The sequence below is a fragment of the Rosa rugosa genome, chromosome 1 (genome assembly GCF_958449725.1).
Source record: "Rosa rugosa chromosome 1, drRosRugo1.1, whole genome shotgun sequence".
Taxonomy (NCBI): domain Eukaryota; kingdom Viridiplantae; phylum Streptophyta; class Magnoliopsida; order Rosales; family Rosaceae; genus Rosa; species Rosa rugosa.
The window spans coordinates 49,986,895-50,012,687 of record NC_084820.1 but is presented as its reverse complement, the minus strand read 5'-3'; the positions used below and the strand labels follow the sequence as shown (position 1 = coordinate 50,012,687).

General features: G+C 37.8%; 1 protein-coding gene across 1 annotated transcript; it reads left to right on the top strand.

Annotated features, from left to right (window-relative positions):
* Positions 1-14,908: 14,908 nt before the first annotated feature.
* LOC133729854 (WUSCHEL-related homeobox 8-like) lies at positions 14,909-16,606 on the top strand. The gene is made up of 4 exons (XM_062157453.1): positions 14,909-15,107; positions 15,242-15,622; positions 16,048-16,124; positions 16,250-16,606. The coding sequence occupies exons 1-4, from the start codon at positions 14,909-14,911 to the stop codon at positions 16,604-16,606; spliced, it is 1,014 nt and encodes a 337-aa protein (XP_062013437.1).
* The last annotated feature ends 9,187 nt before the right edge of the window (positions 16,607-25,793 follow it).

Sequence of the window (25,793 nt, the reverse complement as noted above, 5' to 3'; positions counted from 1 at the left end):
TCCATAGAAATGAGCCTTGAACATATTCCACGTCATCGGGCTGGCATTTGCAGGGTCATTGACAACACCAGTCCACTAATGCCAGGCGGAATCCTCAAGAAACTGCACTGCCAAACTCAATTTCCTATCCTCTGAAAGCTCCATCTGGGAGAAAACTCTCTCCATCCTATCAAGCTACCGTTGAGCATCCATAGGTGTGGTGGCGGAAGCAAAAGTCTGGGCCCCGTGCCTCCTAGCACGCTCCATAGTATAGTCGGTACGTGAACCGGGGAGCGCTGCGACAAACTGCCGAAAGAACTACCCAAATGTATCCGCAAATCTCCTAGGTATCTACGCATCATCCTCAACAGGAGGATTTTCCCCACGTGCTCGGCGATTACGAGCCATAGTACCTGAAGTAAGGGTGTTAAGAAGTTCAAGGATCAGTATAACAACGTATCTACTTTACATGCATAATAACACACTAGCACCGAAGAGCACACGATGGGGATCCGCCGTGGTCGGGCCATCACTCGGAAGGTACCAGGCGTCATTAGGCATATAAAGTAGCAAGATAACAAGGAAGTCTACAGAACCTGGCAACCTAATGCTCTGATACCAACTGACATGACCCGCCCCGGATTTCACCCTGAAATCCGAAGTGGCTCCGCGGGACCCACTTTTAAAGAAGATCTTACTGAAAAATTCGGTAGAACCTCCCCTAAAAGTAGGCAACCCAAACCTGTAAGAATCCAAAAACACTTCTAATAATCCAACCGTAACTCCTGGAGCCACCCTGCTCCCATATTCCAAACCACCTTACAATGAAAATAATAATAATACTTCAAATACTTAAAGTCCAACAACACTCCATAATTAAAATACAACAATTCACCAAAGTTAGGTGATGGACCTCAAATATAATCCACTACAAGTCTGGGTCACAATTCCCATAGTGTTCAAAGTAATCTAAAAACAGAAATTGATATAAAGTTCAGTAGGTTAAACAGGTAACCTACTATATGAGATGACGGAAGCAGGTGCGGTCACTATGGTCCACCCTAATGCGCCGAGCAACAACGCTGAGAACTGGGCATTTGAAACCGAAGGGCCCAGGGGGAAAGCATTTAAAAACGTTAGTGTGAGTGAAAATAAGTTAATAATTATATCATAAGGAAATAAAAAGGAAAGAATTTTATACTTTCCCACAATTTAACTTTGAAAAAAAATAAATCTCTGATGCATGCAAGACTTAGAAAAATTTCTTTTCTTAACTTTGGAAGGACCGTAAGAAAGAAAAATAATCCAGCCCCGCTGGTTAAAACAAACAATTAATATGGGGAAGAAATTATCACCATACGGGTAAAGGAGCCCCTTCGGCTCTACCCTCTACTGCTACTCACACATAGATTGTGTGAGGAGGAGAACTAACAACTTCAACTACCACTCACGTGAGGAGGAGAATAAATCACCTCGACTGCCACTCACAAACACAAAGTAAGTGAGGAGGAGAACTCACAGAACGACCCGAGTATGGTGAGGAAAACATTCAAAATCCAGTAAATCCAAAAGGCTTCCCCAATTTCTCACGAGAAAATAAATATATTCCAATGACGTGGCCCCGCACGCCAAAAATATTCTCAAAACATAATTGAGATAAAACATAATTAATCTCCGAAAATCAATTCATATTACCGAAAATAATCCATAAATCCAAATCCGAGCATAACAATTTCATATCCGAAATTCATATGAAACAATGCCAAAATTATAATCCAAAGCAAAATATTATACTCGATAAATAAAATAATAAATAAATAAACCAATCAATCATCATTTCGGAAAAATAATTGCATGCATCATTATTTAAAACAAAAGTCCACTCACAGTATTCGGCTAATCCTGTCGTCGATCGGTATTCTCCTTGTATGGAGACTCCTCTCGTCCTGTACGAATAGTACTCGTAAAAATATGATTACAGAACGGGAATTTAAATTTACGATAATTAGAAATTAAAATTCTAAACATCTCCTTTAAACCCAACTCCTCCAATCCACATCAAATTCCATCCAAACTACACCAATAAAGTCGGTTCGTCAATTTACAAATTCTAGGCAAAATTCAAGTGAAATCCGACAACCGGATTCTCGAAATTCGATAACCGAAACTCTATCTTTTCGAAAATCCATAATCGATTCAAAACTTCTCCAATCTTCACCAAAATCATATTTACAACTTCAACAACTCATGAACAATTTAATTTGCTAAGAACATAAACCAAAACTCCGCCCTACGCACCACCACGCTCCACCCACGCCGGAAACTCCACCACAAGCCACCAAATTTAACCAGCAAGCAAATGTCAACAATTCAAACATCTTTCTCAACTACACCTAAGCCTAATTATACCTGGAATTGCCGGAATCGGAGCAAAATCCGAAGAACACCGAAATGAACAATAAAATCTTCAAATTGTTAATTCTCCTTCCACACCTTAAATCGGAACATGAAACTTTAGGGTACTCATCTATGAGAAGTGGGCTTCCTAAAATGATCGGTTTTGTAGCTGGAGGCGGCCATAATTGAAAGAAATAGACGATTGAAGCCGATTGCTACAGTAAAGTTTGGGAGCTTGATTTGCGAAATTCCGACCAAATTGTCGTGAACCACCACCGTAGGCATGTCAAGGAGGAGGAGGAGGAGCGTCTTCTAATGCCTGGAGTTCGTCGTTGGGTGGCCGGAAGGAGGAGATTGGCTGGAAAACAGAGAGAGGCCGGAGGGGAAGAGAGAGCTCGGGGAAGAGGAGAGAGAAAGTTACTGAGGTGGGGGGTAGGTTTCCGGAAATGGAAACCTAACAACAGTAATTTTCCATATATATACTAATTACCATGAACAATCACTTTCACATTTTAAGCCATAACTTTCACATACGAACTCCAATTTAAGTGTACCAAATGTCTACGGACTCGGTTTAACGTCCCCTACAACTTTCGTGAAGAAAATTTTCTCAAATTATTATCCCATAAAAAGTCAATTTCTAGCCCCCCCCCCCCCCCCCCCCCCATAAATGATAAAAACTGAAATCGAGGACGGTGAAACGTATAGTAATTCACTTATACACCGTAAAAGGGTAAATCGGATACGGGGCGTAACATGGTATTTCTTGACAATTGTGGATTACTTTAGTAGATGTACCTGGTTGTATCTTAAGACTCATCCCAATGATCAGACCACTCCATCACCATCTTCACCTCATTCATCCCCTTCACTTGACAACTCTTCACCTCCTTCTTCTCCTCTAGTACCTAATGAGGATATTGTCCCTGCACTTGGCCGCTCAGAACGCTTTACAAAACCAAATGTCAAACTAAAAGATTATGTTTGTTCTCATGTTGTGTTGCCCACCCGGGAGGATTCATAGTCTTTATGGCCAATTCCTAATCAAGGTACACGTTATCCACTTTCTAATTACATTTCCTATCACCGCTTTTCTTCATCTTACTGTTCTTTTATTTCCAATATTACTTGAAATGTGGAACCTAATAGTTTTGCAGAGGCCATGAAAAATCCTCAATGGCAAGAAGCAATGACATTTGAAATTCAAGCTTTGGAGGCTAACAACACCTAGAGCCTTACTCCTCTCCCTCCCAACAAGGAACCCATTGACTGCAAATGGGTGTACAAGATCAAATATAATTCAGATGGCACCATTGAACGTTACAAGGCCCGCCTCGTTGCCAAGGGTTACAGCCAAGTTAAAGGGATGGATTATTGTGAGACTTTCTCACCAACTGCCAAGCTCACCACATTTAGGTGTCTCCTTGCTATTGCTGCCTCACGAAATTGGAGTCTTCATCAAATGGATGAACAAAATGCGTACCTTCATGGTGACCTTCATGAAGAGGTTTATATGCTTCCTTCACCTAGATTCAGTCGACAGTGGGAGAATCTGGTATGTTGACTAAATAAGTCATTGTATGGTCTCAAACAAGCTTCCCAAAATTGGTCTCCAAATTTTCCAATGCTATTCTGATACGTGCAAAAGCATCGTCAATTTAAACCCTGAAAAATATCATCGTTAGTATAGAGCAAATAGGGTATCGTTCAAATCCGGGGATTGAGGGTGCTAACATGTGAGAAACAAATTAATATACAAGTTACGAAAATTATAAGAACATTTACAAGTTTACACGAAAATTAGAAAAACAACAAAGAAAGAGTTAGAGAGCACACATACATGTTCACACGAATTAGAGAGCAAGGAATGAGAGAAACAAATATACAAGTCTACATATATATAAGATCGAAAATTAGAGAGAAAACTAAGTTAGAAAAGGTTTTGGAAATCCTACTCCTGTTTATACACAATTACAAATCCATATCACATTGGGAATCCATATACAACAAGGAAACAAAAATCCCTAAAGAACACCACCCTAAATCCCTAAGAAACACAATTCCTAAAAAACACCAAAGAAATCCCTATTTTTTAGCAATCCCTAAAAAACACAAGACAATTTCCTAAAAACCACTAAATTAATTCCTAGAAAACACTAACACATATTTACTATTCACGGAGACACTATTCACGAATTTAAAAACATTTTTTATTTATTTTATTTTCTAAGTTAACATGCTACCTAAAAACTCTAAGTTAATTTTAATTATTTACAAATATACAAAAACACATAACATAAAAGATAGGGGGGGTTTTTGAAGATTGAAAACATAAATTTTCGAAAACAAATAAAAGATTAAAAACATTTTATTTACATAGGTGGGAAAAGAAGAATTTTTGGAAAACAATTTATTAAGAACCTTTTAAGAACAACATATTCATGCATCCCTTAATCTTGTTAATTACCATGGAAAGATATCAACCAAGAAACAAAGTTACAAGCGCCCAATGTCCCTTATATGACTTCCCTTTACACAATTGATCGACGAAGCGCCAAACCAACATATTTCAAATGCAAGTATCACACAATCGAAGCGACTCATAATCTCATGCATTCAAATCATTAAGAGCAAGTGAAAGTTTAGTCAATAAACATGCAAATTCAAGTACTCGAAGCGAATCTTTTCATTACATGCATAATCTGATCTCGACCTTTGTACAAAGCCTTTACTACTATATCGAATTAGGGTCCCGAAGCGTTTTACCTAATTACTAGCTCCAATTACATGCAATCATCCTATGTTTCGAACCAAAGAACAAGAACATGCAAAAGTTATCTATAAAGCAAAACCAGATTATCAATCCATATTTCGGCAATCAACAAGCATCAAGAACACACAAACACATCAACCATAGAAAAGCATATCAAAATCGCATCCAAAAATCAGAAAGTTAAGTCATGGTTTCGGTTTTACACATAAAGAAAACAAAACAGAAAATACAACTACAAAAACACTAAACCGTAAAGAGAACATAGGGAAGATGGTATGAACAACCCTTAAACACGTCCCAAAGACCCACAGCAGCTCCAAGGTGGTGGCACAAGGTAGAATTCACGGCTAGGATGGAGGATGGCACGGCTAGGAACTTGTAGATGCAAAAACCTGAAACTCAAGAGCAAACCGGTGAGAAACGAAATTGTGGAGAATAAATTGTTACCCCTGAACGTCTAATACACAAGGTATATATAGTAGAACGTCCCAAGGCACTCCCAATTCGTTTCTACTTGGTTTCTCCAAAGTTGTGTTGATCTACGACTTGTTTGGCACAAAGCAGATTTCCGACAGGATTGACCTCAGCGCACTAACACGGACATAACTTCCTCTAGAAAATAGATATCGCCGAGATGTAAAATGTTCTGGAAACTAGACATCTGTAGCTTTCCAACCATATAAAAATCATAATTTTCTGATCTCTGAGCGATTTTCTATGCTCCGTTGAAGTTGACTGATCTGCACAGGCAGTAATCCGAATCTGTAATGGATTTGACTTTTAAAGCACAACTTAAGTCCAACTCGATTTTCCTTCACATCACATGTCTTCCACGCCTTGTTGAAGAATGAAACGTCAAGAACTCCCTAGAACCTTCAAGAATCTCACGGCAATTCCAATCCATACTCAACTAGAAATCCAAACTCCACATTGCTTTGAAATCTGAATTCCTTGTTGCTTTCTCTTCCATGTGCACGGCATATGATCTTCTTGAGACTTCTAGATACTTCATGAACGTTCCAAGGCTCTCCTAGTATGAGTAGAACTCCATATGCAAGTAGGTTTCCTAGTTGAATACTGCTTTCTTTTCCGAGATGCTTCTACACTCTTCCGGAACCTTCTTGAGTAATCCTTATCCAGCAGGGACTCCTTGTCATACTAGATTTCCTTATCTGAGTAGAATTGGGTTTCCTTGTCCAAGTAGAACTCCTAGTCCAAGTCAGCTTCAGACTCCTACTTCAACTGGGATTCCTTTTCCTAGTCAAACTGGGATTCCTTCCATTTCTTCATTTCTTTCCATTTCTGCACCACTTGTGCCTTCCTTAGCCATTTTTGGACTTTGAGACTCCATTTTACCTGTAAAAACACTAACTAAGTTAAATTGATCAAGATAAAGGAAATAACTTAGCAAAATATAGGGTTTAAACATTATAAACGTCGCATTTTATGCTCCTATCATATTCAAAAGGCTGGTTACAAGCAATCCAAGACTAATTATTCATTATTTACACGTGTGGGTGATAATTCTTTCACTGCTGTGCTCATTTATGTTGATGATATTGTGCTCACTAGAAATGATCCTAAAGTCGTTGAATCATCAAAGGTATTTCTTCATAAGGAATTTCGCATAAAGGATCTTGGCAATCTTAAATATTTCTTGGGCATTGAAGTCTCATGTTTCTCAACGAAAATATGCATTAGATATTCTACTTGATACTGGTATTACAGGAGCACGTCCATGTCATTTTCCTATGGAATAAAATTTAAAGCTTACACCTACAAATGGGGAAATTCTTAAAGATCCCACACGTTATCGGAGATTGATTGAGAAACTCATTTATCTCACTGTGACAAGACCAGATATTGTGTATTATGTTCGGATTCTTAGCCAATTTATGAATCAGCCAAGGAAACCTCATATGGAAGCTACCATGAGAGTATTGCATTTTATTAAGGAAAATCCAGGTAGAGACATTTTCTTTCCATTAGAAAATGATTTGGCTTTAAAATCTTATTATGACTCAGATTGAGCAAGTTGTGTCAACAACTGGATATTCTGTTTTTTCCTGGTAATTCATTGATTTCTTGGAAATCTAAGAAGCAAAGTAATGTGACTTGTTTTCATCAGCAGAAGCCGAGTATCGTGCTATGGCTATGACTTGTCGAGAATAAACTTGATTGAGGTACATTTTACAAGATTTTCTGGTTATTCATGATAAGCTTGCTTCTTTGTATTGTGACAACTAAGCTGCATTACATATTGCCGCCAACCCGGTTTTTCATGAAAAAACAAAACATATAGAGATTGATTGTCATGTGGTTCGAGAGAAGCTACAAGCCATATTGATTTCTACTAGATATGTTCTTTCTTCACTACAAATTGCAGACATTTTCACAAAAGTCTTGGGAAGAGATAATTTCGAATCTTTAATTTCCAAGTTGGGACTTCATGACATTCACTCTCCAACTTGAGGGGGAGTGTTGAGAATCTCTCATGATATGGAAAGATTTAGGTGTAAATGCTAATTGTTTTCTTTCACATTTTGTCAATCGTTGTAATTTATTTTTGTGATAATACTTAGGATCTAGATTATTTCATACCATAGATAGTAGATTGATTTTCTATATATCTTGTAATATTCTGAATTGTAATGATTATCAATATACCAATTAATTAATTATCATTTTACATAGACTAATCAGAAACCAGTTAAACAAATAATGAAAACAATTACAGAATTACAATGCATCATATGCAGCAGGGATGATAATATTAACCTGATGGCAAAGTAGCACCATTCAAGTTGAGCCCAATTTGTAGTTGAAAAAGTAAAAATGAAATTACTGGGGTCTATATGGGCCTTTGCCCACCAAACAAAGCTGGAAACTTGCATTGTGAAAGTAGATATCTTATTAAACTTTACCTTCCTGTAATCACAGTAAAGGAATCATATTAGCCAGAGCTGAAAAAATTTATGTTAATTATATTGTTTACTGCAGGGAGCGTTCGCCAAAAGAGCGTTAAAAGATCCAGAGCTAAGGATGGCACACATTGTACATAAGATGTCGTCATTATTGGGTGGTGTACTTTTTATTGTAGATGATATGTTTCCCGGAACTCCATACCTTCATGCTGCATGGCATCTTGCTGCAGCTGTAGGTGTTAGCACCTGCAATAAGCTTCTCGAGTAGTTAATTATCAATATGTTAAGTCATGTATTTTATTACGTACCAATCATTAATTTGTAACCGAAAAAAAAATTATAAACAAAGAAGAAGAAGAAGAAGAAGAAAATCATCTAAAGCTCTGCATCGGGGATCTGCTCATTCCATAGTCCTAAATTACAATTCTTTTGCCTTACATATTGGCATATTATTTGTAAATTCAAGAGAGAAGCAAGGGATGTAAGAATAACACAAACAAACATCCATCATATACATTCAAGAAACACAAACCATAATTCAATGAAGAATTACTAACCTGATGATGTAGAAGCCATTGCAATGCCGAAAGCACAAGTCTTCTGTTCTCTCCAATGCTTTAGCAGTCTATAATAGGGTAGACAATAATGCTTGATTAATTGTGAGAACAGGGACCTTGCTTTATATAGGAGTTGATGATTCCTAAACCTTCCCATAAAGATTTCCTTGTGAATCATGGATTCAACTCCTCTGCAGAGCATACTTTACTTCATGTCTTAGTAAACTAATTATACTCCACATAAGATTAGGTTTCCTCAACCTGCAAAGAGTATAATCACACTTTTCTTATTTGCAAGTTAATTATCCGGATTGCATCACATTGTGTAATCCTTAATTCTTGTTCCTAAGATGATCTTATATTGTGATTAATGAAGTTCCATATTGTATGATAGTCCAATTAGGTTTTACAAGGGAATTTGTGGTCTCGGAATTAAGTGAGAACAATATATAGTTGCATATAAGGTAACCATGCAGCTACATAATGTGTTATTTTGTTCTTCAGAATTACAGTGTTTTCTTACATACGGAAGTGCAAAATCCTACCATTTTCAGTTACCATGGAACTATGGAAGGTAATTTAATTGATGATTCTTAAAGTTCCTTTGCAATGCCAATCTATAAGTGAATGGCTCCGAAATGAATTGCAAGCCCTGAAGAGAAAGTCCCCAGAAATGGAATTATCCAGCTTCCTACCATATATATGTTCTAGTGTTACGTGATCACACCAACAATAAAGCACTGGATCCATCAAAGGGCAATGATATAGGGCCTCAATGAGGCCTAAGATTTGTGACCTCAAATCCTAAGTGTTATGTCATGTAAGCAAATACAAATTTTATTTTCAATTTCACATAATATATCTTGCCACATCATACTATTGCAACGCCAACTTTACCATTTTATACTTCCTTTTAGATATTAAGGGGTGAATCAATTACAATAATGAATTTAATTAGTGACAAGAACAGATAAGCTATTAATTATGTATTAATTTAAGAGATATGTCTACAAATTATTTGACCAATATTTTTCTTAATTTAATTAAATTCTTTCCTATAATTCTTCTTCCCAAATAGCATTAATATATTGATTTAGGTGTGAAAAAATAGGCATTAACTTTTCTTTCCAAACATTGATTAATTTCATCCAAAAAAATAGCATTTATAAATTGATTTTGGAAAATACGTATGTGTAAATTAAGAGGTAAGAAAAAATTTTATGTTAGTTCATGTTAGTAGCAGCCATTAATTATCATCTACAATCTAAATATACGGGAAAAAACAAACAAAAAATAATAAACTCAAATATAAAATTTAAACCCTAGCTACATAAAGAGAAAAAATGAACAAAAGAATATATATAATCATATGAATATGTATTTTTCACATTTTATTTTCAAAATTTACAAGAACCCAACAAAAGTTGAATTCATATACATGTGTTATGCAAATCTATTGTGATCGAATGCATGTGCAAATCCATTGATTGAATTACATGAAAATTTTCTATTCTTAATTGTAGAAAAACATTGTTATTTAAATCTAAGCATGAATGTAATAAAAACAAAAAATGAAAAAAAAACAAAAACAAAATGAATTTTTTTTAGAAAACCAAAATAACTTAGAGTCATTAGATTTTGAAAGGATAAGATGATATTTTTCTCAAAAGTTACAATGCATGATTTGACAAATAAGTGATGTGTATAATTAACATGACATAACACCTAAATTTAATGCCACAAATCTTAGGCTTCATTGAGACCACAAATCATTTTCCATCCATCAAACTTCAAAGTTAAGCTTACTAGATGATGGGTGAGGGTAACCTTTGGGAAGTTCCTTAATGAACACTGATTTAAAAAGGAGAAGAACACACAGTGACAGGTTCCCTCAATCAAATCAAACTGGAAGGATGACCTGACCTGCTAATTTATTACCCCGATCAGAATCAAAATGAATGTGAGATGCAATGAATTACATTGGACTAGGGGTGCAACGAATGCAAGCTAACATGTGCTCTGACTGCTCTCTACGTTATTGCTTTCACGGGGCCAGAATAGATCCAAGATTTGAACATTTAAATTGAAAATTACTCTCCCCGGCCGGATTCTCGAATTTGAGGAGGAGTGACGGCAGCTCCACAGAAGAAACTCAGATTTATTAAAGAAGATGAAAGAAGACAGAGACGATCGAGCTAGATAACTCATCAATCCAGAAATTAGAAGCCTTTACATGATATATATGGATGCACCATTCCATATTTTTAAATCCTATGCTATATCACTACTAGCGAGTTGGTCGTGGCCAGCTTAATTCATGGCTTTATGCTCGATCTGCTGAAGCTTTATGATCGAGCTAGCTAACGATGATATCGATCATCTTTAAGATGCGCGCATATTAAACGTACATGTCCGATCAGTCCATGGATCAATTAAGTATTTGCCCAGTGGTCACCTTCTTAAGCTCCATCCAATCAAAGATGGTTTAAAGAGCACAACATAATTTTCGACCTTGTAATCGGCTTGGGTAGGGATCTCGCATAATTGGCTTTGGAGTTAAACCAACTTGGCCGAAAATGGTCGAAATTCGGCATTGACTTCCATTGACCCATTTTTTGTCCGTTTGTGCATTTTCTTCTTTTTTCTTTCTTCAATTGAATCTCTACCAAAACTTCGGAATTGGACTTTGACTTCTTTATACCAAATGTTCCTTCATGAGTGTACATCATCCTAGTAAAATTTCAGAACTTAGTTCACTGTGGTGTGGCCGGAAATGCTGTCAGAATCCGTATAGGTCCAGTTTTTACAGTTTTCATCTTCTAGTGCAGAAACTTGCACCGATCTTTTGTAGTTCCTCCACTCAGAACAAGCTCTTGCACTCTTCATACGAAATGATCCTTAGAATGTCTATAATGTGTTTGTAAAATTTCAGCTCATTTGGAGTTCATTTGGTCAGGCTGCCGCTCCTCTCTCCTTATTTAGCTCGAATTCTCCTAGCCGGAGTAGGAAAATGTGCTAAAGTTGACATTTTAAGGCATTTCAAAACTTTTCCATCATTTTCTAGCATAATAAAGAAAACATAATAAATATATATAAATAAACACAAAGATTAAGTAAAAATATAAGATTAAGAAAATAATTATTATGTAATTATAGACCTAATAAAATCATGAGGATAAAATCATGAGGAGCCAAGTAGCTAGCATACAGAATACAAATGAAATAGGACAAAGATGGTCGGCTATTATTGCCCAACATTCATAGCGGTGATGTCATCCGATCGTCAAGCATGCAATGTTCAATAATGATCTGAAAAATAATCAAGTATTTGAAGTCAGAGAGGAACAGCAGCTGACATGGTTGCTGGCGAGTGGCCAACAGCTATGAATGAGAATAAATTGGAGAAACTAATTACGGAAAAACAATAATGTAGAGAAAACGAGCTATGGACTGCAAATTTATAGCAAAGTTATGGCAAAGTCTAATCTGGTTGTTATACATATTGATGAATGATACAAGTTGATGCAGACACACCACATGCACGTGGAAAATATCTAGAATCTTCGGTGGGGGTTGATCAAAATTTATCTCACGTGAGATCTATATTTTTAAAACGTATTTGCACGTGGGGCAAGTTTTCAAATCATATACACACACATAACATATATTAAGTGATAAAGTTCGTGTGGCTGCAAGGTAGGCACACATGAGATAACCCGCACTGGTACCATGATCAAGTAATCTAGACTTTACAGTCAAAGTTAATTGATAATTAATGAAGTTGATCCAAATTCTTATAAATTTATAGCCAAGATCCTCATTTTCTCGGTGAGATCTATACTCTCACAAAAAAAAAAAAAATTATATATATATATATATGTGTGTGTGTGTGTGTAAAAGTGCAAACGTAATAATTATAAGTAATGGGGTTCAACTACCAGCAGCTTTCAATGAAAATTCCGACCATCGTAGTTTGTAGGGTTACTCAAGGTAGCTAGCAAGCAAGGCAGCAAGCAAAACAAGATGCATCCGCAAAGATCCTATATAAATATCTACATCGCTATAGGTCCAGTATTGCACCCTAAATATGCCATATGTTTGTATCTGGTATATTTTGCATTTTTGCATGCACGATGAGATTTCATTTCATATCATTTTGCTTTGCAGACCTTTTCTTTTCTATTTATAAAACGGTATATTTGACGTTTTCTTTTCTATTTATTTAATTTGTTGATGTTAAAATGTCAATCTATTTATTATAAAAAAAAAGGTGGTACCTCTTAAAAGATTTAATTATTTCAATCAAAAACCTCAATCTTTATTTCTATACTTAATATACCCTAAGAAAAAAATTATTGCTGCTTACGCCTTTAAAGGAATACACTGAATACATCATTAGTCTGAATACATCATTAGTTATGTTGAATTTAACATAAAACGCTGTGGTAAGACTTCCGAATCCCAGCAGCCACACAGTATGATTTTTTCAATCCTCCTTAATTAATATTTCTTTTTATTTTTTATTTTTGAAACAAATATCAGACATGAAGATAACAGAAGAATTATTATTATTATTTTTTTGAGAAGGTATAAACAAAAGATAAGGCAAGATTATAATAAGCTTATTCCTTAAGGTTCTTTTGTATAATAATCTTAGAATTTTGTTGATGAGGAAAATAATATGCAACATAGACTAAAACAAGAATCTTGAATGAAGGTCTAATCTAGTTTGATTGAAACTTTAATCTTTGAAATGTTATCTGAGAAATCTTTTTCATATTTTAGACTGTAAAGAAGTTCATTAGTATTTTTTTAAACTAAATCAAACATGAACAAGTAAAACCATGATCGCATTTTGTTCAAAAAAAAAAAAATATATTCCAACTGAAGTGGATAAGATGATAAGAAAAAGCGTGGTGAATTTATTTTGTGGAGACAGAGTTTTGTTGAAAAGTAAATGCATACTTGTGAGGGTTGGGACTTGGGAGCTGGTCAGAAAGTAATTAACAGGGGTTTTGAACAGAGTCCTCGAATTCTCTTGAGTAAGTGGGCCAATTAGTGACCACCACTGTGGCTCAGAAGGTCAGAAGTACAAGCGCAGAACAGAAGACGACCGTTAGTAGTGAAAGCGACTCGTTACAGTAAAAATCCAAGGCTATCCCTTTAAAAAAAAAAAAAATGTAAGGCTATTACAAGACGTAAAATTAAGAGAGAATGTATCCAAAAAAAAAAATTAAGAGGGAGAACTGAGAACATGACTTGGATTCTCTGTATTTCATGTCAGCTTGCCACGTTACATGGTTGGATTCTCTGTATTTCATCTCTTCTGAACAAAAATGGACATTTGATTTGTTCTTTTTTGTAACGATATATATATATATTTTGATAATTCATACAAATAATTTCTTATGCGAAATTTTCAATCAAGGGGAGATGGATTTTTGGATTTTTATCAGGAAAAGAGTGCCATCGGAGAAGGAGGAGATAGACTGGACAGAAGGAAGAGTTAGATCAATTGATTTTGCCACCGGTTAGTTACGGAATGACCTTTCCGGCAACCGAAGTTTTGCCTTTGTCGTCTATCATGTCGTTGCCGTTGTTGTCCTAGCTCAGCCAATTGCATGGCGTTGCCGGAGAAGAGATAGAGAAGGAGAGCCCCGGCCACGGCCTGGCCTAGGCCGCTGCCTCCAAAGCCCAAAACCATCCGGCCCACTTTTTTCCCGCCAAATTAAGCCATATTAGAGAATCAGTTTGCTTCTTTGTTTTTGCCGGAGCGAGAGGAGCTGGAGCTCAAGGGATGAGCAGCTCAGAGTAGATGTTGAGAACGACGTCGTATCAAGGATATCGTTTTGCATGAGCAACGTGTGTCCAGCAGTCCTCAGCTTTACCTTTTTTTTTTTTTTTTCTGAGAAACTTCTTTACTTGATCACTCAAAAGTGTTAACTTTACCGAGTTAAAATAAATTTACTTAGTTAACTGTTGTTGTCGTTTAGTGCATTAAATTACCGTATTGCCTCTGCCGTTAACAACCGTCCTTTATGCCACATTTGCTATCTTTTTTTTTTTTTGGTCAATACCACATTTGCTATCTATATTTCTGCTATTTGTGCATGTTTGGAACCTAAGATAGTAAGCAAGCTCTGTATGACTAGCTATATATACACGCACACACACTTTTGACTCTCTCCATCCCCTTACCATCTTTGTTCATGATTCAAAACATTCCCTTGTCTAGTTAGCCATCCACGTTTGAATAACTATCAGTGATGTGGATGATGATGGGGTGTAGCAACGGTGGTTGTAGAGACCCTAACATAAACAATAATAGGGATCTGCCTGAGTACTCGATCAAAGCTGCAAATCCTCAGCCTGCAGTACAGCCAGTACTATTCACTCCAAAGCTTAGCTCTACTTCCAACATGACCCAAAACCCTGTGTTACCATTCAACCACCGCCATCATCGGAGTGCGTACAGATGTACACACACACACACACAATTATATATATATAAATATATATATGATTACATCACACACACATACATATATATTGTATTTTGATGGTCTGATTATTCTGTGGGTAGGTGATAATATGACTTCATATGTATGCAGTGGTTCCAGTAACGTCTGATGAGCAAGGCAGAAGTAGCAGTGGTTCTTTTTATAGTGATAAACAACCGGCAGCTGGAGCTCCTCCGCGAAGCTCCCGATGGAATCCAACCCCGGAGCAGATAATGGACCTGGAAGAGCTGTATCGATCTGGGATCAAGACACCGACGGCCCAACAAATCCGACAGGTGACTGCGCGGCTTCGAAACTATGGGAGGGTTGAAGGCAAGAATGTATTCTACTGGTTTCAGAACCACCGAGCCAGGGAGAGGCAGAAGAGACGCCGTGAACTCATCTCCATATATCAGTCTGACACTAAACAACAACAACAAACTTTGATTAACAGCACAATTACCAGTCTCCAGAAAAAGGAATCTGCAGGAGGTACCAATTAATTAGCATCATTTTATTATTAACATCATAACATGCATGCAATCTATGTGTTGGACACATATGGCTCCCCAGGTAATAGGGGGATTAGGGCTCAACACTTGGTGAGGCCACCTCCTTTAGGTCACCTACGGCTCAATAACTGTATATTGAATATCTATGTTATGAGGAGGGGAGAGCGAGAGACTCAATGGTTGTGTTAATAATTAAGACCATTCAATACAAATAATATACCCGTGCTATACGCTCACCAGGCAAGTCAGCAAACCCTAGCCAAGAGCTGGAGAACCTAATTAATTGAACGGGCACTCGGGTACAAGGACTTTTAAATTTGTTGGTTCTATATGAGTTTCAAAGTAGAGCCGGTGCAAAAATTAATTAGCAGATTATCACAAGTTATGGAAATTGTATACTTGCAGTTAGCTCTGTTGGTCGTCTTGAAGTTGAGCAGCAGAATAGACCGACCCTACCAAACTTCACTGTTCTTTCCGATCAGGTAAACGTATACCGGTATATCAAAATCTCAAGAAAATATAGAAATTAATTGAATGCGTGATATGGATATTTACTGTTTTACACTACATATGTGCATGAGTTTCATTTGTTACCGTACATCCTCAGGAATCATCTTCAGTACTGCAAGAGAGAATGATGAGCATGGTGAAAAGCAATTCCTCCAGGCTATTTGTGGAACAATCCGATTCACCTGGACCGACCTCATTAGACACAAACGCGTCAGCTACATTAATTTACACGAAGCTCTTGGACTTTCATCACTATTATGATTATGATTACGGTATGGTATTGACTGCACCCAATATTTACAAAGAAGAAGAAAAAGAAAGCAGAGAAACTCAAACTCTGGAGCTCTTTCCACTTGAGAGCGACAATCTTAAGAGTGCTAAGGATACCAAATTACCTATGAGCAGAACAAGCACAGACACTACTGCAGATTTCAAGGCAGACCAATATTATTAGTTTCTTTGAACAATTTAAGGGAGCATATAACTAGGAATCTATATATCAATGTAATAGTAGTATGCATGCGTGTCTTCTATTTCATGGAATAATATGCGGCACATCTTTATGATCAGGCCGGTACTTCTTCCCACTTTTGTTTTTTCTATTTGTTCAAACACAGAGGAAGAGTAAGGTTGGTGTCACCCTATTCTTTACCTAATTAGCTTTCTTTAGTTTGTTGTACCTTTTCTATTTCTAGATGTAAAACTCCGTCGTATTGTATTGTCGATCAAAGTCCATCGAAAATGAAAGGTCAATACATATGCATAACTAGCAAGCTCTCATATGTCAAGATCAGTTTCAGATCGATTTGCCTTCTCCTGCATTTTCTGCTTGTATCATGCATGCGACAGAACAATTGGGTAAAGCTGCAGAAGATTGCGTCACACTGATTATATACAGAACTATTGTATATATATCTGCATATGTGTGTGTGTCTCGGTCCGATCATGATAACTCCACTTTATACCATAGAGTAAACACATTATGCACAATGGCATCTAAAAGATAGAGATAACAATAATGAATTAGGTTTATCTGGCCCGATGCAAAAATATGACTCCACCAATAATTTAACACACATGTAATAATGTATATAGCTCTACAGAGAGAGAGAGAGAGAGAGAGAGAGAGAGAGAGAGCGAGCTACTGGCTACGGCCTTTAATCACCTAAAAGTATTGTGTACTGTGTCAGCAGCACCTATAGTAGATTTGTAAATAGGTCTTTACTCTTTAATTAGCAAATAAGATCATGAAGATCTATTTACAGTGAAGTTTATAAATTTTGATTTTTTTAATCAAGTAATATCAATTTTACTGAGATCGATATTAGGAGGCCTCCGAGTTTGGCGGAGCGACCTCGACGGGCGAAACCATGGGCGGATCTAAGTAGTAGCTTGGGCGGGCTGGAGCCCGTCCGAGATTTTTAGGCTTAAAAAAAAATTAGATGTATACTTTAATTCAATGTTTAATTGACGTGGGTAAGTGGGTTTAATTGATTTCAAAACTTATCAAGGTCGATCAGTGAGTCTTCTTTCTGCCGTGCAATTGTTGTGGGTTTAATTGATTTCAATACGTATCATTTTATCAATTGTTGTGCTATCTCAATATCTCGGCCAGGAGCTTGGCCTCATTCGAATGTCGAGTAATCAGTTCAAGTTTATAGAGTTAACTTTGCAGATTGGGCTTGGGTTTATTTGCTAACTTATCTTCAGAACAAACTTTTGGGTTGAAAAAAAAAACTATATATATGATGTATATTTTTTGTTTATATGTATGTTTGTTTAACGAAGCCACCCGAACTCTCAACTTATCGAAGTTAAATTCCTCTCTGGCTCTTCCATTCTCTTCGTCCATCACAAATTCTCATTCTTCTTGTTCTTCTTCTTCGCAAAAAGGCCTAAATTACGAACTAAATTCAATCTTTGAACACTTGAACTCTCAGGTTCTCATCTCCCCACTCTTGCATTCGCACACCTGCGCATTATTGTACTAAAAAAAAATTTTGGGCGAAGGAACACATAAATATGTAGCCCCTCCCTATTTTCAAATCCTAGCCTAGATCCGCCACTGGGCGAAACCTAGGTTTCGTGGACTGACGGCGGTGGCGTTGTATTACCCAGACCAGGCAACGGCAGTTCGGCTAAGGAGGGGCAGTGTCTTCCTTCGAGGCGGCGGTGATCGATCCAAGTGGAGATAGGCTCCCGTCGCTGCAGTGCTAAGGCGTTGGCGGCTGAGGGTGTTGTGATAAGGCGGTGATCGGGGGCTCGATAGGCCGGGTTTGCGATCGGGGTGATTGCATTTGGTTGCAGGGGTTCTGTACGGCGATAGTGATCTCGTTCCTGGCAGTAGCCTGATTCAAGTTTTCGTCTGGGGTGCGGCTTTGGTGCTCAGGCTTCGATCGTGAGCGTGTGGCATTTAGATCTCTCAATGGCGGCGGTCTGCTCTGAGGCGGCGGCTCTGAAGAAGGCGGTCTGACCGTTGTTTGCTCTCCAGGTCAGGGTCTAAGGAGTTATCTTCTTCTGATTTTGGCGATGGTGGAGGATAGGGGGCGGCCCCCAGATTGTTGACGGGCGGAGGATCCCTCGAAGGCTGGCGCTGCATCTCAATCTGAGGGGATGTGGGTGGATGATGGGCTATGGGTCAATGGGCCGCTGCCTGCCTAGGTTGCAGCAATGCAGCCTAGCTGGGCTAGCCCACTATCTCTCTTTTCCTTTTGGATCGAGCTTTGTGTGGACCTTTGGGGACTGATGTAGGCCTTGCTATTTTTGACTGAAGCTGTCCCTGTTTTGGGTGCTGCAATGTACACCCTTGATGTCTTTAGGTGTCAAAGTTCTAAGGCAGTGCTTTGATTGAATATTGTGTAGGCATATGTTGTTTTTTCTCTTTTCGAATAAGTGAGCTCCACTCTATTCTTAATCCTTTTTAGAGTTAGGAAGTTTCTTTTTTCCATGTGTAGTTCCTTTAGGCTTTTAGTTTTTTGGTTAGAATTTTTTTGGCTGCTCTGACAGTCGATATTGTGCTTGTACTTGTATTATGAGTGGTTTCTGAGAAACTCTCTAGCTTGACGCAGTGACGTCATTTTTTAATGGAACATGATTCTGTTCCCATTAAAAAAAAGAAAAAAAAAAGAGATCATGAAGATCTACACTAATAAAATTCGGACTTACATACATAAGACTCAACGGTCTCCTAGTCCAAGTTGAATCCTTAAATTTGAACTTTCGTTAAGGCTAGGATATTCAATTTGTAAATATATAGAACTATAGTTACCTATTGAAGAATATGGTCATCTTGCAGTTTACGTTTGCGTGTGGTGTGTCCTTTATTATTGCAAAGCAAGCATGGTGGTGCTGCTGCAACATGGTGCAATCAGTTCTTATTCATTAATCAAGTCTAAAGCATGGTGAAGCATGAAGTATATTATTGTCAGGGCCATACTTTTATCTATTATAATCAGTTTAGGTAGGATTCAAATAGTGTTTTAAATCCTCTTAGTCATTTCTTCTCTTTTTCACTGTCTATATATACTCATTCTTGTAAAAGTTTAATTTCAATATAGAAAAAATTGCACCATCTGTTTATGTTTTTCTACATGGTATTAAAGCAGGAACATTAGTATCCTGTTTCTATTTCTTTGCTTCTTTTATTGTGGATTGTTTTCTTTTCTTCAAGCTATAGATGGCTAAACAACTTACTTCTGGTTCTGATAATTATAATCCTTTTAGTACTAAAGAAAGTTCTGTCCCTTTCAAAAAAAAAAAAAAAAAGTTATGTCATGCATTAATGTATCAGTACATTAAAATTTGTAATCACATCTGGGCCGTCCGTTTTACAAGGGTAAATTCAACGGTTGTAAAAAGACCAAAGTAATTACAAAAGAGACTGGCTACCTGCTATATATGTAGGTAATATTACCGTTATGATTCTAACGGTCGTACTTAGAAGAACCCAATTTCAATATAACCCAGCTCGTACACGACTACGCTTGGGACCCAGCAATAATCTGCCATCCGGCGATCGGTACGGCGGTACCTTTTCGACATGTGATGCTTTGAGGTCTAATTTGTTTGTTATGTTTTCGCCGGTGTGTTTGGGTTCTTTTGAATTTTGTGTCTGGGTTATTGAATGTTTGGGAAATTGGAATGGGTTTTGTGAGACATTTCGAGGGATTTACGAGAATGTGGAATGATGCATTTGTTAAGTTTGCTTGTATATCTTGTGGAAGTTGAATATCATTAGAAGAGAGCATGTAGACTCTTGGAGTTTGAGTTGTCTTTGTGGTTATTAGGAGTGTTTCTTTTGTGTTTACAGGTTTGGGTAGTCCATTTTAGGGGTAATTTTGCTAAATTTTTAGATAATTTCTGCTAAGGTGGGTCCCGCATGGCCACTTCAGATTTCAGAGTGAAATTCGGGGCTGGCTCTGTCACGTAAGGGACAAGCATATCTAATGATTGAGATTAAATGCACAATTTTATGTTGTCATAACTTTAACCTTTGAATTTATAATACATATTGTTGAGATTACTTGTCCCTTACAGTCTCTTAAAAGCAGTCATTTAGATGAACACTCTAGATGGATACAGAATATATATTTGCACCTTTTAAGCCTCCTCATTTGACTCTTCTTGACTCTAGCTAGGAGTGTATGTATATATTGTTTAGCGAATTCTTTCAAAATGTTAATCCACACATATTTTGTTTGTCCTTATTGTATAAATAATTCATAAACCTTTAGTGCAATAATGAATTTAGACTATTATAGACAAACAAAAGTTTATGGTATATAACCACTGCAAGTGGCCTAGTGGTTCTTGCCTAGTTGGGTGTGCTCCCCAACCTAGATTCGAACCCCGAAGCTGTCAAAGTGGCCAGGCACTGTGCTGCAATGCACAGTTGGAGCATTTCACATGCGCCGAAGGGGTTTATCTTGGGCCTAGGAAGCCTTTGGGTTCCCCTTGACAAAGTCAAAAAAAAAGTTTATGGTATATAACATTTCTCCTTGTATATTGCGAAGAGAAAAGATGGACTCATGGACATCAACAAATATTTGCAAGTCTTATTGTATTTTCTTTCCTCACACAACTCCACCAGTTAACTGCTAAAATTGAGAAGAGGATTGAAACTCCAACAATTGGAATAGCTATATATGGGAACGAGGAAATTCTTCTTCTTGTTATTGCAAGTAATATATATTTCCAAGTAGATTTGAATTTTCGCACAATCTGATACAAAACTAATATATGGTGAATAACAACTACAGTTATATCAAAATACAAAATTTTCATCAATTATTATTAAGTTGATGCTTGATAGTTTTACATATTGGCAGGGCCGGACCTGACACGAGGCCTAAGAGTCGACTGACTCAGGCCCAGAAATCTAAGAGGCCCAAAAAACATTTTCAGCTTTCATGGTGATGAAATATCAGAAACCAAGCGGATATACAATTTAAAGAAGACCAAGATTTTTTCATTTACATTATGAAGTGAAATTCAAATTCTCTCTAGTTCTCATAAAAAAAATTAAAAAAAAATTCACATTCATCTTTTATGTGTTATTTTTTTTTTCTTCTTTTGGTCTAAGAAAAAAAAAAGTTCCTGTTTTCAAGCTGAAAAAGCTTCAGAAATCAACAGATGAATTCTTTCTTCTTTCTTCTTCTTCTTCTTCTTCTTCTTCTTCGTTTTTTTTTTTTTTTTTTCCCTTGCCAAACAATGAGTTAAAAACATGCAACTTTCAAGCTGATAAAAATTGAGAAATGAAACAAAAATGCACTGACTTTCAACTTCTAAGGTAAGGAAGCTAAGAAATGAGACAAATACCAGACTCCCAAGATTTAAATGGCTCTTGGGAAAAAGTTAAAAAGGCAGAGGTTCAAGCTCATAATTACCTTCCCATCTTGGAGATCCGCAGCAGTAACAAATTTCAAGTAGAAGCTTGGAGAGTCCAGTGGGAAGGCATGTCCTCTTCCCTCTCTGTTGCTCGGAGAAGCCATTTGGTGTGACATTGTGGCCATTTGTGTTCAAAGGTTCAACTTTTCTTTTAGAACTGAGGTTCAGACTTAATTTGAAGAGTTTTGTACTACCGTTGGTACACCAAATTTCCTCTCTTTAAAGAGTGTCATTACTCTGTCAGACTTAATTTGAAGAGTTTTGTACTACCGTTGGTACACCTAATTTCCTCTCTTTAAAGAGTGTCATTACTTTGTCAGACTTAATTTGAAGAGTTTTGTACTACCGTTGGTACACCAAATCTCCTCTTTGTCAGTGAGCTAAATTTAAAGCTTGCAGCAAGAGAGTTACTAGGACAATGGGTCCATTAGAATTTCCTCCTCACATTTGAAAAGACAAATGAACGGTCTAGATTTTGACCTCTATGGTACATTTTATCACATACATTAATACAAATACATTGTTTACTGAAAACAATTGTAGCAACAAAAAATTAATCATTAGGAAAATGAACGAATATTAGGTAAACGTTTTCGACCTGTGATTTGTATACCCTAACAATTGTAGCAACAATTCTTCTTTACAACATGTATTTTGTAAGGAAAAAAGTATGTTCGACAAATTAGCTCAAAAAAAATTAAGAGAAGATGAGGGTGATATCAAAGTAAATTATTTACAAATGCAAAACCATTATAGAATCGAGAAATGTAACTTATTGCAGAGCCGTAACCAACTATATATATATATATATATATATATATATATATATATATATATATATATATATATATATATATATAAAGACACACACACACTAGTGATCATTTGTAAACTTCAATACTTGATTATTTCAATTCACTGACTTTATTTCAAAGTTTCCTCTTTTCATAAAGAATCAATGCAACTAGTCTTATCTATATATTTCGCTGATGTGATATATCCCCTTCTTATATAAATGATCACTATCTGTTGGATCTAGCATTCTTTGTAGTTGAGAATCTATAAGAATTTTAGGGGACACTTTATGTTTTTGTATGTTTGGCTACTGTTGAAAATGAGTTAACATTAGATTGTTACAAAGATTGATTCTGTATGTTTAACTATTTCTTGATACTACATACTTTCATAAAGTAATCAAGATTGATAAAATTGACAATAACCGGATACAATCTGGAAATCACCAAAGTCAATGTCAAAATTATCTTAATATATTCTGGGGGTCATTGAAGCATTGCGCTGCAAAGAATCCACAAACCAATTCAAAGTTATTGAAGAGATGTAAGCAACCTCATATCTCAAACTAGCTCTGCATATTGGTTGATTATGACGAAACCTTTATGTAAGCAATGTGACTAAGACCCTTTACGCTATGCATATCTCAAACTATATATCCCTTTATGTAAACCATTCATATCTCAATCTTCACATACTCATTTCATGATCATGCAGATTCAATTGTTGTTTGAGTGTTTTACATATTGATTGATTATGTAATTAAGCAACCTCACGAGTTTATGCATTCAATGAAGTATGTTAACGTTAGTGATCCGTGGGATCTCTAGTTAGCCTTAGAAAGAGAGAGAGAGAGAGTGACACAAGATGTATAGTGGTTCATTTCCCGCCTTAGCGGGAAACTATGTCTACTTGAATGTTTAACTATGTGTGTTTGGGCCTTGCGGCCCAAAGGGATTACATGAGATGTAATGGGATGGTGTTTAAGTGGGAGGAGACATTCCTTTTATAGGTGAAGGAAGCCATCTCCTTACATTTTCTTAGATGTGGGACAAGAACCCACTATTCTAGTCTAGAAAAGCATATTGTGGAGGCAACTTCGCAAGGCCGGAAAGGTGGCTTCCCGGCGACGGATTTGCGACTTTCGGATACCGTAGCGTAGCTTGAACATAGGGCTACAAGATGTAAGTAGTGGTTGGGCCTCACCATGGCTTGTGGGTGTCCCAAAGAGGGTATTAATTATGCTTGGTGAGATAGCAAACTAGTCATGCTAGTAGGTATCTACAAGTCCCCGAAGTCCCCAAGTAAGAGGAGCTTCTTGGTTGGGGAGTTATCCACATGATGTCACCAAGCATAAGTAACCGGGCGGTACGGAGCCCCTACAAGTCCCCGAACTCCGTAAGCAAGAAGGGACTCGTTAACCAGCACAACAAAGACAAAAAATAGGCATATGTAGAATGCTTGTTGCATTGGTTATTGTTCGTATTAATGGAATGCGAAAAAAATTCGATTTGTAGTGAGCAACAAATGGTAGAAGAATTCAATATTCCATTAATGTGTATGAACATGTAAAATATTGGTAGTTGTATATGTGGATCTTATGGCCATATAACACGCACAATAGATAGTGGCAAGTGTAATGGGTGTCCAAAGTAATTTCGTGGGAGTAGTCCCGGTGACATAGTATGAAGCGTTTGTGAACTTGGGGCTTAAGTAAAACATGTTGGACATGATCGAGCAAGTTGGGTTGTTCGAGCAAGTTGGGTGTAGTTGAGTGTGTAGGCGCTGTGCGAGCATGCGAGGCGTGGCCCAAGCGCAAGTCGTGGCCATACTCGGTACCCAAGCGAGTCGTAACCCGAGCAAGTCGTTTATCCGAGCATGTTTTAACTAAGTCGTAAGTGTCACAAGCTTCTAGATGAATGTCACATATTTATTTAATTGAGTTGCAATTAAGTAGTAGCATGGCATATGTGTATAGCATGTACTTGTAGTAAAGTTGCTGATAACATTTTGTAGGCATGCTTAAGGGTCATGGAGACATGTATAGTCATGGCAAATGCTCTAATTGCAAGAGCGTAAGACATAAGACATAGTTACTTATCTTATGCCGATTTGGAGCGAGTTGGAGTTGAAATTGATGTAAGTACCCGAATCATGTTGGAGTTGTTCCAAGCATGATGCTCCATCACTCTGGTTGGCTAGCGGAGGATGTCCAGCGGAGGGTGGCCAGTGATGGATGGCTAGCGGAGGCTGTCCAGCGGTGGATGGCCAGCGGAGGTTGGCTAGCAGAGGATGTCCAGCGGAGGTTGTCCGGCGGAGGATGTCCAGCGGAGGTTGTCCGGCGGAGGATGTCCAACGGAGGTGGATAGCTAGCGGCGGATGTCCAGCGGAGGTGGATGGCTAGCTAAGGTTGTCCACTGGAAGTGGATAGCTAGCGGAGGATGTCCAGCAGTGGACGTCCAGCGGAGGTTGTCCGGCGGAGGATGTCCAGCGGAGGTTGTCCGGCGGAGGATGTCCAGCGGAGGTGGATAGCTAGCAGCGGATGTCCAGCGGAGGTGGATGGCTAGCTGAGGTTGTCCACTGGAAGTGGATAGCTAGCGGAGGATGTCCAGCAGTGGACGTCCAGCGGAGATTGTCCGGCGGAGGATGTCCAGCGGAGGTTGTCCGACGGAGGATGTCCAGCGGAGGTGGATAGCTAGCGGTGGCAGCTGGTTGGCGGAGCGGATTTTTGCTAGAGGTCTTGCAACCTGGCAGAGCTTGGCGGAAGATGCCGGCCTTTACCGGTGAAGATGCCAGCGGTGAACAGTCCAGCAGAGCGGAGCATGGTGCTCGGCGGAGCACTTGGCCGGTGGAGTCTTGGCCAGACTTGGACCTCTGGACAAGCTTGGCGGAGCGTTAGCCGCTGGATACGCGTGGCGGATCATTAGCCGCTAGGGCTGGGCTGTCGGTGCTGGAACTGATGC